Source organism: Aethalodelphis obliquidens, unplaced genomic scaffold (genome assembly GCF_003676395.1).
Source record: "Aethalodelphis obliquidens isolate GAN/ISIS:26980383/991018 unplaced genomic scaffold, ASM367639v1 scaffold70, whole genome shotgun sequence".
Classification (NCBI taxonomy): Eukaryota; Metazoa; Chordata; class Mammalia; order Artiodactyla; family Delphinidae; genus Aethalodelphis; species Aethalodelphis obliquidens.
Genome location: NW_020838014.1, coordinates 5535584 through 5550116, shown reverse-complemented (window position 1 = coordinate 5550116; position 14533 = coordinate 5535584). Strand labels below are relative to the sequence as shown.

At 43.1% G+C, this 14533-nt stretch overlaps 1 protein-coding gene across 2 annotated transcripts in view; it reads right to left on the bottom strand.

The window, feature by feature from the left end:
- Positions 1–13766, bottom strand: part of MAN1A2 (mannosidase alpha class 1A member 2) — a 177548-nt gene extending 163782 nt beyond the window's left edge. The window contains exon 1 of one of the 2 annotated variants that reach the window (XM_027091112.1): positions 12221–13766. In XM_027091112.1, the coding sequence (XP_026946913.1) occupies positions 12221–12522 (302 nt within the window). In that variant the 5' untranslated portion in view covers positions 12523–13766. The remainder of the gene's footprint in view (positions 1–12220) is intronic. The other variant, XM_027091111.1, reaches the window with a different exon arrangement.
- Positions 13767–14533: the final 767 nt, after the last annotated feature.

The window sequence follows — 14533 nt, the reverse complement described above, 5'->3', positions numbered from 1 at the left end:
CTCGCGCGCCTCAACGAGACAGCCCACATGCCGCAAACTACAGAGCCCACACTCTGGAGCCTGCGCGTCGCAACTAGAGAGAGAAAACCCACATGTCACAACTAGAGAGAAACCTGAGCAGACCGCGAGCCATAACGAAAAGATCCCACGTGCCTCAACAAAAAGATCCCATGTGCTGCAACTAAGACCCAACGCAGCCAAAAAAAATAAGGTAAATAAATAAATAAAATAAATATTTTTTTAAAAAATACAGTGTATATTTCTTAGTAATCCATAATCATGTCAGCCAGAAACTGGGAGTTATCCTGGACTACCTCCTCCTCCTACCTCAGCCCCCATATTCAATCAACCACCAACTTCTGTGAAACGTAATAGTTTAACATCTCTTGAATCAACTACTTTTCTCCACTAATTTCTCTCCTTCTCCACTTTCATCACTCTGGTCTAAGCCAGTATCCTCTGTGACCTAGGCTCTCCTAACTGATTTCACTACATTTCCTCCTGTTCCTCTCCAATCCACTGTTTACACTGCAACCAAAGTAATTATTTAAATTTTTAAAAAATATTAAATGATTATGACGTTCCCTTGCTTTAATGAAAACTCTTCAATGACTTCCCATAGTACTTAACATAAAGATCAAAATACTTGACTAAAAACCCTCCAGGATCCTGCCTAGGGATTCCAAACTCAACAACAACCAGGTTAAACATTGATTCATTAAATTTACTTATCGGGCAACTTAATTGAGTGGCATAAAATGAAGAGTCCATGCCCCACTAGAGGGAGTAGCAGCTGCCTGGATCCAGCTGAGCGTTGCCATCTGAAAATACAGACTTGGATGTTGTTATATCCTCTCATTTTTCAAGAGAAGCCAGAAATCCAGACTTTTGTGTGAAATTTTCCTGATATGTCAATGCTGGCAACTCATCCAAACTTTCCAATCAATAAGGAGGCCAAATCTGACCTGTCATCTAGTCTCTTCACCTAACCGCACCCCACTAATCTCTATACCAGCCATACTGAATCTGAATATTTCTCAGATCCTCAATGATACTGAAACCGAGCAGGACCCCGTGGGGGCCTCCAGGGCACAAAACCCTTTCTGCTTCTGGTTTCTTGTTTGTAGGAAAAAGGCTTTCCACCTCCAAGACCTTTCCTAAGTTCCACAGGGCAGATTCAGTTACTAATTAGGGGAATGAGGGAACAGCAGAAAGAAACGATAGTGCAGTGAGGGGGCAGGGGCCCAGTTCTTCCTCAGGGCTGTGCATAACAATCTCATACATATCTCTGAGTTCTTCTACAGAAACTAGGGCCCGCATCCAGGTGGAGGGTGGTATTTTCAGGCTGAGCACAAGCATGTGGACCTCTGACTAGTTGGAACCAGAAGGCTGATGATTGAAATTCCTAGAATACCACGCTGTTACCTCACCACCAACCAGTCAGAAGTAGGTCACACACCCTGCAGCTCTCCCCTGAAATTTTGCCTATAAAAACTCTTCCCCCAAAATCTTTAGGGAGCTCGGGTCTTTTGAGCATGAGTCACGATTCTCCTTGATTGGCCCCTGCAATAAACCTTTCTCCACTCCAAACTCTGACGTTTTGGTTTGTTTGGCCTCACTGCGCATCAGGCACATAACTTGGGTTCAACAACAGTACTACTTAGGGCTCTCACACATGTTGTGTCCTCTGCTTTGACCACTTTTTTTCCCACAACTCTACCTGACCTAGCAATCTCCTACTTGTAAGCTTCTCAGCAGTTGTTTCCTCAAGAAGCCTTCCCTACTCCCACTGCCTGTCCCTGCGACCCCCACTCCACAGGCTAAAACACATCATTATGTACTCTGATAACACGGGGTACACCTTCATAACACTCATCACACCTAAAAAATAAATTTGTTTATTTAATGCCTGTCATCCCCTCTCACCCCTCCCCCAAGATGCGAAGCTCCATAAAAGTTGGGCCTGATACACAGCAGACATGCAATACACGTTTGCTGCTAAATAGTTTGGTTATAAAATATTCCTTTAGACAATAAGGGTCTGGTGTACTTTTAAAATATTAATCTCTACCCAACTTTTCAGGAACATGTACAATATTTTAAGGTAAGTAGACTCAGAATTAAAATATTCAATTCAAACTATAATTAATGATAATAATAACTAATATTTATTGAGCATTTACTAAATGCTAAGAGCTATGTTGAGCACTTCACGTGTACTATCTCATTCAATATAACAATCTATAAAGTGATGCCACTATCATCCAAAGGAAGCAACTTATGCATAGAGTTTAAAAATTTGCTCAAAATCACACATCTAATCAGTGACAAACTAGGGTACGAAACCACGCAGTCTGACTCCAAAGCTTAAGCACCTAACTACACTAATTAAGAAAACCCAATTCAACAAGTATCTGTTAAATACTGTAAGTAAGAAATAATGGCCATGATCTATTTTTCATTACTTCTCCGTTAAGGTTCCTCATCCCTCTAACCTGCACTCCTCTCCACACATATAAAATTAAATCATCAAGTTTTATTTTCCAAATTAAGAAAGATGGTTCTTTGACCCACATCCAAAATAAGCATGATCTTAGTACCAACTATATCTGTTAAAATGCTATCTTTCCAAATTATTTTTAAATATGTTAATGTTTATATATTAATGTTTTTACATTGTAGTCTTATTATTGGAATGATCTCTAATTTGAAATGTATTTCATTTATCAAATTAGAAGAGTTCTTATAACTACAGACTGTGTTTTCAGATACGGTGACAATCGATATAAAAATAAACTGAGGGGGGGACCTTCAAGATGGCGGAGAAGTAAAACTTGAAGATCACCTTCCTCCCCACAAATATATCAAAAATACATCTACATGTGGAACAACTCCTATAGAACACCTACTGAGCGCTGGAAAAAGACCTCAGAACTCCCAAAAGGCAAGAAACTCCCCACGTACCTGGATAGGGCAAAAGAAAAAAGGAAAAACAGAGGCAAAAGAATAGGGACCTGCACCTCTGGGAGGCAGCTGTGAAGGAGAAAAAGTTTCCACACACTAGGAAGCCCCTTCACTAGCAAAGACGGGAGGGGGGGAGGCGGGGGGCAGGGGGCCTTCAGAACCACGGAGAAGAGTGCAGCAACAGGGGTGCAGAGAGCAAAGCAGAGAGATTCCCGCACACAGGATCAGTGCCAACCAGGGCTCACCAGCCTGAGTGGCTTGTCTGCTCACCCGCTGGGGCAGGTGAGGGCTGGGGGCTGAGGCTCGGGATTCGGAGGTCAGATCCCAGGGAGAGGACTGGGGTTGGCAGTGTGAACACAGCCTGAAGGGGGCTAGTGCACCACAGCTAGCCCGGACGGAGTCCGGGAAAAAGTCTGGACCTGCTTAAGAAGCAAGAAACCATCGTTTTGGGATGCGCGAGGAGAGGGGATTCAGAGCACCGCCTAAACGAGTTCCAGAGACAGGGGCGAGCCACAACTATCAGCGCTGACTCCAGAGACAAGCATGAAACACTAACGCTGCTGCTGCAGCCACCAAGAAGCCTGTGTACAGGCACAGGTCACTATCCACACATCCCCTCCGGGGAGCCTGTGCAGCCCGCCACTGCCAGGGTCCCATGATGCAGGGACAACTTCCCCGGGAGAACACACGGCACGCCTCAGGCTGTTGCAAGGTCACGCCAGCCTCTGGCACCGCCGGCTCACCCCAGCCTGTACTCCCCCCGCCCCCCCCCCCCCCGCCTGACTGAGCCAGAGCCCCCTAATCAGCTGCTACTTTAACCCCATCCTGTCTGGGTGGGAACAGACGCCCTCAGGCGAACTACATGCAGAGGTGGGGCCAAATCCAAAGCTGAACCCCAGGAGCCGTGCAAACAAAGAAGAGAAATGGAAATCTCTCCCAGCAGCCTCAGGAGCAGCGGATTAAATCTCCACAATCAACTTGATGTACCCTGCATCTGTGGAATACCTGAATAGACAACGAATCAACCCAAATTGAGAAGGTGGACTTTGGGAGCAACTGTAGACTTCAGGTTTGCTTTTGGCAACTAATTTGTTTCTGGCTTTACGTTTATCTTAGTTTAGTACTTAGAGCTTATTATCATTGGTAGATTTGTTTATTGATTTGGTTGCTCTCTTTTTCTTTTTTATATATATTTTTATCCTTTATCTCTTTTTGTGAATGTGTATGTGTATGCTTCTTCGTGTGATTCTGTCTGTATAGCTTTGCTTTTACCATGTGTTCTAGGATTCTCTCCTTTATTTTTTTTTCTTTTTTTTAGTACAGTTTTTAGTGCTTGCTAACATTGGTGGTTTTATTTTTTGCTTTGGTTGCTCTCTTCTTATTTTTAATTACTGTTTTATTTTAAACAATATTTTTTTATTTTAATAACTTTATTTTATTAATTTTTTTTAATTTAATTTTTTCCCTCCCCTTTCTTCTGAGCTGTGTGGCTGACAGGGTCTTGGTGCTCCGGCCAGGTGTCAGGCCTGAGCCTCTGAGGTGGGAGACCCAAGTTCAGGACACCGGTCCACCAGAGACCTCCCAGCCCCACAGAGTATCAAATGGCGAAAGCTCTACCAGAGATCTCTATCTCAATGCTGACGCAGCTCTACTCAACGACCAGCAAGCTACAATGCTGGACCCCCTATGCCAAACAATTAGCAAGACAGGAACACAATCCCACCCATTAGCACAGACGCTGCCTAAAATCGTAATAAGTTCACAGACACCCCAAAACACACCACTGGACGTGGTCCTGCCCACCACAAAGACAAGATCCAGCCTCATCCACCAGAACACAGGCACCAGTCCCCTCCACCAGGAAGCCTACACAACCCACTGAACCAACCTTACCCACTGGGGGCAGACAGCAAAAACAATGGGAACTACGAACCTGCTGCCTGAAAAAAGGACACCCCAAACACAGTAAGTTAAGCAAAAGGAAAAGACACAGAAATATGCAGCGGATGAAAAGAGCAAGGTAAAAACCCAACAGACCAAACAAATGAAGAAGAAACAGGCAGTCTACCTGAAAAAGAATTCAGAGTAATGATAGTAAAGATGATCCAAAATCTTGGAAATAGAACAGAGAAAATAGAAGAAACGTTTAACAAGGACCTAGAAGAATTAAAGAGCACACAAACAATGATGAACAGCACAATAAATGAAACTAAAAATTCTCTAGAAGAAATCAATCGAGGGCTTCCCTGGTGGCGCACAGGTTGAGAGTCCACCTACCAATGCAGGGGACACGGGTTCATGCCCCAGTCCGGGAAGATCCCACATGCCGTGGAGCGGCTGGGCCCACGAGCCATGGCCGCTGAGCATGCGCGTCCAGGGCCTGTGCTCCACAACGGGAGGGGCTGCAACAGTGAGAGGCCCGCGTACAGCAAAAAAATAAATAAATAAATAAAAAATAGAAATCAATCGAGAATAACTGAGGCAGAAGAAAGGATAAGTGATCTGGAAGGTAAAATAGTGGAAATAACTACCACAGAGCAGAATGAAAAAAACAGAATGAAAAGAACTAAGAACAGTCTCAGAGACCTCTGGGACAACATTACACGCACCAACATATGAATTATAGGGTCTCAGAAAAAGAAGAGAAAAAGAAAAGAACTGAGAAAATATTTGAAGAGTTTGTAGTTGAAAACATCCCTAAAATGGGAAGGGAAATAGTCAATCAAGTCCAGGAAGCGCAGAGAGTCCCATACAGGATAAATCCAAGGAGGAACACGTCAAGACACATATTAATCAAACTATCAAAAACTAAATTCAAAGAAAACATATTAAAAGCAGCAAGGGAAAAGCAACAAATAACATACAAGGGAATCCCCATAAGGTTAACAGCTGATCTTTCAGGAGAAACTCCGCAAGCCAGAAGGGAGTGGCAGGATATATTTAAAGGGATGAAAGGGAAAAAACCTACAACCAAGATTACTCTACCCAGCAAGGATCTCATTCAGATTTGATGGAGAAACTAAAACCTTTACAGACAAGCGAAAGCTAAGAGAATTCAGCACCACCAAACCAGCTTTACAACAAATGCTAAAGGAACTTCTCTAGGCAGGAAACACAAGAGGAGGAAAAGACCTGCAATAACAAACCCAAACCAATTAAGAAAATGGTAATAGGAACATACATATTGATAACTACCTTAAATATAAATGGATTAAATGCTCCCACCAAAATACACAGACTGGCTGAATGCATACAAAACAAGACCCATATATATGCTGTCTACGAGAGAGCCACTTCAGACCTAGGGACACATGCAGACTGAAAGTGAGGGGATGGAAAAAGATATTCCATGCAAATGGAAACCAAAAGAAAGCTGGCGTAGCAATTCTCATATCTGACAAAATAGACTTTAAAATAAAAACAATTACAAGAGACAAAAAAAGACACTACATAATGATCAAGGGATCAATCCAAGAAGAAGATACAACAATTGTAAATATTTATGCACCCAACATAGGAGCACCTCAATACATAAGGCAAATGCTAACAGCCATAAAAGGGGAAATCGAGAGTAACACAATCATAGTAGGGGACTTTAACACCCCACTTTCACCAATGGGCAGATCATCCAAAATGAAAATAAATAAGAAACACAAGCTTTAAATGATACATTAAACAAAATGGACTTAATTGATATTTATAGGACATTCCAGCCAAAAACAACAGAACACACATTTTTCTCAAGTGCTCATGGAACATTCCCCAGGATAGATCATACCTTGGGACACAAATCAAGCCTTGGTAAATTTAAGAAAATTGAAATTGTATCAAGTATCTTTTCCGACCACAGTCCTATGACACTAGATATCAATTACAAGAAAAAATCTGTAAAAAATACAAACACAGGGAGGTTAAACAATACACTACTAAATAACCAAGAGATCACCAAAGAAATCTAAGAGGAAATAAAAAAATACCTAGAAACAAATGACAATGAAAACATGACGACCCAAAACCTATGAGATGCAGCAAAAGCAGTTCTAAGAAGGAAGTTTATAGCAATACAATCCTACCTCAAGAAACAAGAAACATCTCAAATAACCTAACCTTACACCTAAAGCAATTAGAGAAAGAAGAACCAAAAAACCTCAAAGTTAGCAGAAGGAAAGAAATCATAAAGATCAGATCAGAAATAAATGAAAAAGAAATGAAGGAAACGACAGCAAAGATGAATAAAACTAAAAGCTGGTTCTTTTGAGAAGATAAACAAAATTGATAAACCATTAGCCAGAATCATCAAGAAAAAAAATGAGAAGACTCAAATCAATAGAATTAGAAATGAAAAAGGAGAAGTAACAACTGACACCACAGAAATATAAAGGATCATGAGAGATTACTGCAAGCAACTATATGTGAATAAAATGGACAACCTGGAAGAAATGGACAAATTCTTAGAAAAGCACAACCTTCTGAGACTGAACCAGGAAGAAACAGAAAATATAAACAGACCAATCACAAGCACTGAAATTGAAACTGTGATTAAAAATCTTCCAACGAACAAAAGCCCAGGACCAGATGGATTCACAGGCAAACTTTATCAAACATTTAGAGAAGAGCTAATACCCATCCTTCTCAAACTCTTCCAAAATACAGCAGAGGGAGGAACACTCCCAAACTCAGTCTACGAGGCCACCATCACCCTGATATCAAAACCAGACAAAGATGTCACAAAAAAAGAAAAAACTACAGGCCAACATCACTGATGAACATAGATGCAAAAATCCTCAACAAAATACTAGCAAACAGAATCCAACAGCACATTAAAAGGATCATACACCATGATCATGATCCAGGAACGCAAGGATTCTTCAATACATGCAAATCAATCAATGTGATAAACCATATTAACAAACTGAAGAAGAAAAACCATATGACCATCTCAATAAATGCAGAAAAAGCTCCTGACAAAATTCAACACCCACTTATGATAAAAACCCTCCAGAAAGTAGGCATAGAGGGAACTTACCTCAACATAATAAAGGCCATATACGACAAACCCACAGCCAACATCATTCTCAATGGTGAAAAACTGAAACCATTTCCAATAAGATCAGGAACAAGACAAGGTTGCCCATGCTCACCACTATTATTCAACACAGTCTTGGAAGTTTTAGCCAAAGCAATCAGAAAAGAAAAACATATAAAAGGAATCCAATTTGGAAAAGAAGTAAAACTGTCACAGTTTGCAGATGACATGATACTATACATAGAGAATCCTAAAGATGCTACCAGAAAACTACTAGAGCTAATCAATAAATGTGGTAATGTAGCAGGATATAAAATTAATGCACAGAAATTTCTTGCATTCCTATACACTAATGATGAAAAATTTGAAAGAGAAATTAAGGAAATACTCCCATTTACCATTGCAACAAAAAGAATAAAATACCTAGGAATAAACCTAAGGAGACAAAAGACCTGTATGCAGAAAACTATAAGACACTGATGAAAGAAATTAAAGATGATACAAACAGATGGAGAGATATACCATGCTCTTGTATCGGAAGACTCAACATTGTGAAAATGACTATACTACCCAAAGCAATCTACACATTCAATGCAATCCCTATCAAACTACCAATGGCATTTTTCACAGAAGTAGAACAAAAAAATTTCACAATTTGTATAGAAACACAAAAGACCCCGAATAGCCAAAGCAATCTTGAGAAAGTAAAACAGAGCCGGTGGAATCAGGCTCCCCAGCTTCAAACTGTACTACAAAGCTACAGTAATCAAGACAGTATGGTCCTGGCACAAAAAACAGAAATATAGATCAATGGAACAGGATAGAAAGCCCAGAGATAAACCCACGCACCTGTGGTCACCTTATCTTTGATAAAGGAGGCAAGAATATACAATGGAGAAAAGACGGCCTCTTCGATAAGTGGTGGAAGCTTATCGGTTTTCCCGATAAGCTGGGAAAACTGGACAGCTACATGTAAAAGAATGAAGTTAGAAAACTCCCGAACACCATACATAAAAATAAACTCATAATGGATTAATGACCTAAATGTAAGGCCATACACTATAAAACTCTTAGAGGAAAACATAGAAAGAACACTCTTTGACATAAATCACAGCAAGATCCTTTTTGACCCACCTCCTGGAGAAACGGAAATAAAAATAAACAAATGGGACCTAATGAAACTTCAAAGCTTTTGCACAGCCAAGGAAACCATAAACAAGACCAAAAGACAACCCTCAGAATGGGAGGAAATATTTGCAAACGAAGCAACTGACAAAGGATTCATCTCCAAAATATACAAGCAGTTCATGCAGCTCAATATCAAAAAAACAACCCAATCCAAAAGTGGCAGAAGACCTAAACAGACATTTCTCCAAAAAAGATATACAGATTGCCAACAAACACATGAAAGGATGTTTAACATCACTAATCATTAGAGAAATGCAAATCAAAACTACAGTAAGGTATCACCTCACACCGGTCAGAATGGCCATCATCAAAAAATCTACAAACAGTAAATGCTGGAGATGATGTGGAGAAAAGAGAACCCTCTTGCACTGTTGGTGGGAATGTAAATTGATACAGCCACTATGGAAAACAGTATGGAGGTTCCTTAAAAAACTAAAAATAGAACTACCATACGACCCAGCAATCCCACTACTGGGCATATACCCTGAGAAAACCATAATTCAAAGAGTCATGTACCACAGTGTTCATTGCAGCTCTATTTACAATAGCCAGGACATGGAAGCAACCTAAGTGTCCATCGACAGATGAATGGATAAAGAAGATGTGGCACATACGTACAATGGAATATTACTCAGCCATAAAAAGAAACGAAGCTGAGTTATTTGTAGTGAGATGGATGGACCTAGAGACTGTCGTACAGAGTGAAGTGAATCAGAAAAAGAAAAACAAATACTGTATGCTAACACATATATATAGCATCTAAAAAAAAAAAATGGTTCGGAAGAACCTAGGAGCAGTACAGGAATAAAGACACAGACATAAGAGAATGGACTTGAGGACATGGGAGGGAGAAAGGTAAGCTGGGACGAAGTGAAAGAGTGGCATGGACTACCAAATGTAAAACAGATAGCTAGTGGGAAGCAGCCACATAGCACAGGGAGATCAGCTTGGTGCTTCATGTCCACCTAGAGGGGTGGGATAGGGAGGGAGGAAGGGAGACGCAAGAGGGAGGAGATATGGGGTTCTACGTATATGTATAGCTGATTCACTTTTTTATACAGCAGAAACTAACACACCATTGTAAAACAATTATACTCCAATGAAGATGTTTGAAAAAAATAAACTGACATAACCACATAAAATATACACAAAGTTAATACAGGGATCCCTCAATACCTGAACTCTATCTGAATTCTTGCCTTCCAAAACTCAGGAACCAAATAGATTTTAATAAGTTCTCACATGTATCCAGACTCTTACTACCCAAAACCCAGAATTTGGCTCACTCACCATCCCTTGTTAAGAAAACTCAATGACCAATCTCTCACTCCAAACTCCAGGATCCAACAGTATCCAACAGTCTTGTACAGCGAAACAGAAGCATATGTATTCAAGGGCTATATAAATTTTAGAATTCTTGTTTTAAGAGATTTAAGCAGATTTTTTTAAATGTGAAAAAAATGGACATATCTGTATTTTCAGTCAAATTTGAAATTTAAATTCCACTTAACAAAGAATTTTTCTATGTGAATGTTTTTAAACTAGTAAGTGCCATATTTTTTAACCTTTAGACCACACAAAATATAAAGTAAATTGTTAAGTATATGACAGACAACTTATAAGAGTTAAATAAAGTTAATTCATGACTTCAAAGAGCTCTGAAGTCAGTCTTAACATCTTTTTATAAAAAAAATATTTATCATTATAAATAACATGGGAAATAAGGTTTTCAAGGAAAACAGTACTTTCAGTGTTAATTTTTCAGCAACATTATTTCACAGATTATATCAGATTTTTCTTGAAGTCACAAAGAGCAAAGGGCAAAATAAAAGAAACAAATGAAAAGAGTACAGAAGTTGAAAATGATGGCAAAAATTTCAAATTAATTTGGTTACAGACGAATGATATGAAACAATTTTAGAAGTAATTACTCCATAAGGTTCAGCCCAAAGTCAAAGAAACAGCAAGCAAAGAACAAATTAACTAGACTGAGAAAAAGGAAAAACCAGCTCTCATTACAACAGTGCACTTTTCTAAAGTATTTAACTTAGGATAACATTTGAACACAAGCTTTTTCAAAAACCTCGTGCATGATGAAAACTTACAGCATCAGTTGAGAACAGAATTAAAACATATGATTTTTTTACATGCTCAAAAATTATTTTAAGAAATAGAGAAAAAAGGAGAAAGGTTTAGCAGGTTAAAAATATATATATACTGCAGGTTTGAAGAAAGCAAACTACTTTCCCAGATTCTTTTGATACAAATTACATAAATGATTTAAAGAGACTGTAACTAGAGCTCCCATTTTATACTAATTTGCCCATATTCTCCCAAGAGCTCACTTCGGATTTACTGATTTTAAAGAATGTGAACCCTTTAATCAAGCAAATTCTAAGAGTTATTCGATACACTCCATCTTTCACATTTAGGAAAAAAAAAAACAGCAAAATTAAATTTTAAAACATAACCACACCTTGTCTACAAGAGTCACAAAGTGAGTGACTTAAGATTCAGTGATCTCTTTAACTTAACTGATTCCACACAGAGCACCAAAACACATCTATTGTGCCTGTGTCTGTCTTTCTAAAAAGCTAAGATTCACTACTAAGCTTTAACTACCAGCCAGAGATGAGAGCCCTTTGGGAGAGAACAAACCCAGAGAAGATGTCAGGATTCCATGGATCTATTTCACAGGGTGGCACAATAATTGAATGCAACACATTCTTAATAAATGAAGGCGCAGCATATGTCACTATTTCTTCAGGTTAAGTCTTCATACCTCCATTCCCAATTGTTCACATCAGACACAACAACCCTGAGCACAAACACTCCTCCTACATAAAAGGAAGGAGCTGGACTTTGGATGGGGCTCTAGGTGTCCTTCCAGTTTATGAAACTATTTAACTAGTTGTGTAAAAATACAACTCTCACGACTCAGGGAAAGTTACACTTTACTGCCAAAAAAATGACAGATTTGATGCAATAAACCATACCTTGCTCTGCCAAATGTTAATACCAGAACTTCTGAAATAAACAAACCTGTGTCTATGTTCATCTGGTCCATGGATCAGGAAGACTCCAGGGTTTTTAGCCCCTTTGCCGGCATCTACATGAGGAATTAACACATCTTCCAAACCCAGATCAAAACGTTTGTGTTTTGAAGAGTCTGGAAGGAAGAAGAATGCCCCAAAACACAGGGTGATGAAGGCACTTAGAATAAGGAGGAGGATAAACTTCTCAGAAAGTCTCAAGGTAGCCCTGTGATGCGGGAAGGAAGGCGGCCCCAGGTTCAGAGGTGGTATCCTTCGTCCAGAGAGGGGTAGCAGCGCTGGGGTAGTCATCGTTTACGCTCTTGGGCAGAATATTTTATAAAGTTCTCATCTTACATCAAATGTACGATACATTGAACAGTCTTCAGAATCCTGGCAAAAATGGGGAAACTCAATTTTCCTCCTCTTAAAGGACTGCTGTGCGTTTCAACAGGGCACCTCTTTCACGCTCATCCAATTACATGCAGAAATGAGTGTGGCCCCCAAACGATCATTAGTTTAAGTCCTGTGATACTTTCTTTGCCATCTGGCTCTCAGTACCTCACCGGGTGATTACAAGTCTCCTCTCCATTCCTAAGGGTAGATCAGACAAGCAACACCGCACTGAGGATGCAAGGTGGGTTCTTCCATTCCTGAACCTCTGGGAGATGCTCCAACGTGGTTTCCCGCCCCAAAAGGGAGCCTGACGTGATCCAAGGAGCTGTAGAAGGTTCACTTGAGCTCCTCGGATGCTTCGATTGCAGAATCTCTGAATCTCAGTGGTGGAAAAACAAGGGGCTTCTCGGAAGTCAGTCAACCGGGAGGAGGGTCACCCGCCTCGCCGGGAAACCGAAGCAGCCGCGCTGGGCGAAAAGCAGGAAGGAGGGCTCGGACGCCCGCGCCTCCCGACGCTGTCCCCGGGCTCCGACGCTGCTCCCTCGACGGCTGGCGCGAAGGGCATCCGCGTCCAAAATACCTGCGCCCTCCCAGCCGCGGCCGCCGCGGCCGCTGTCGCTACCGCTCGGGTCTGTCAGGGAGCGGAACTTCCTCCTCCGCGGCCACTGAGAAGCCCCGGCGTGAGCGGGGGGAGGGGAGGCGCTGCGGCCGCCCCCGCTCGGCTCCTCCTCCTCCTCTCGGCAGCGGGTTAAGTTAACCCAGGCGCCGGCTCCCAGAGCGAGGCCGCTTCTGACCCCGCCGTGCCCGGCCGCGGCGACCAAGCCTCCGCGACCCCGCGGCGTGGGAAGAAGCAAAGCCGCGGCCCGCCTGTCCGAAAACCCGGGGCAGGCGCCTGCTCATTCCTCGCTCAGCCCGGGGGTGGCGGCGGCCCTGGGCTCGCGAGAGCAGTCGCGCCTTGGGCGGGCAGAGGTCAGCTGCGTCTCCTTCCTCCCTGGCCGCCGTGGGGGACTGCCTGGCCGCCGTGGGGGCCCCCGCGGCGCAACCTCCGGTCGCTCGCAGCCGCTCGCTCTGGTGGTGGCGGCGACGGCTGCGGGAGAGGCAGCGCGTCCACGCGGTGCGGGGCTGCGGCCCGGTCCTCGTCCCGTGGCTCCCTAGGCCGGGAGGGCGCAGAGCAGCCGACTGCCGACACCCGTTGGGCACACTCCTGAGGGGAGCCGGCGTGCGGGGGTGGGGCGGATGGCTCGGGCCTGCCTCCGGCCCCGACTCGCGAGTGGGCGTCCCCGAGCGGCGGAGTGTGAGGTGCGCGCGCACGCTCCCGGCCTCGCCGCCGCCGCCGCCCCCGCCCCTTCCCCGCCCCACCCGGCCCGGCCCGCGCTCCGGCCTCGCGCTGCTGCTGCGGGCTCCAGCGCCCGCCCTCCCGCCCGTCGGCTGCGCGACCCCCGGAAGCGTCCTGCAGCCGGCGTCTGGGCACGTGATGGGAGAAGGTCGACCGTTCGCGCTTCACTGATAACTTCACCGGTGCCAGGCTTCGGCATCGCCAGTTCGTGGGATTGACCCGGCGTTTGCGAGGTTGGGGGCGGGGAGGGCGGGGAGGCTCAGGTCCCGAAGGCTTCGCTGCAATCCAAGGGTTGCTAGGACTAAAGGGATCTGACGGCCAAGGTTAACGTTTAATATTGCTTTGTGGAGATCGTGTCTTCAGTTATGGACCATTGGTCCCTAGGGCTCAACGACTGAGTCTCCAACTTCTTCCTTACAGCCTATGTGCACGTCGTTGGGCACCCGAAGCTCGAGTCATCTCTACTGAGCAGCAACCGTGTGCCAGGCTCTGTGTTAAGAATAAAATGGCGACCTTCAGGTTAGGTTTCCTGGCTGAGGTGTCTCTGACAGCAGCCCATATGACCCTACAGGACAACAGCTTCCTCGTGGT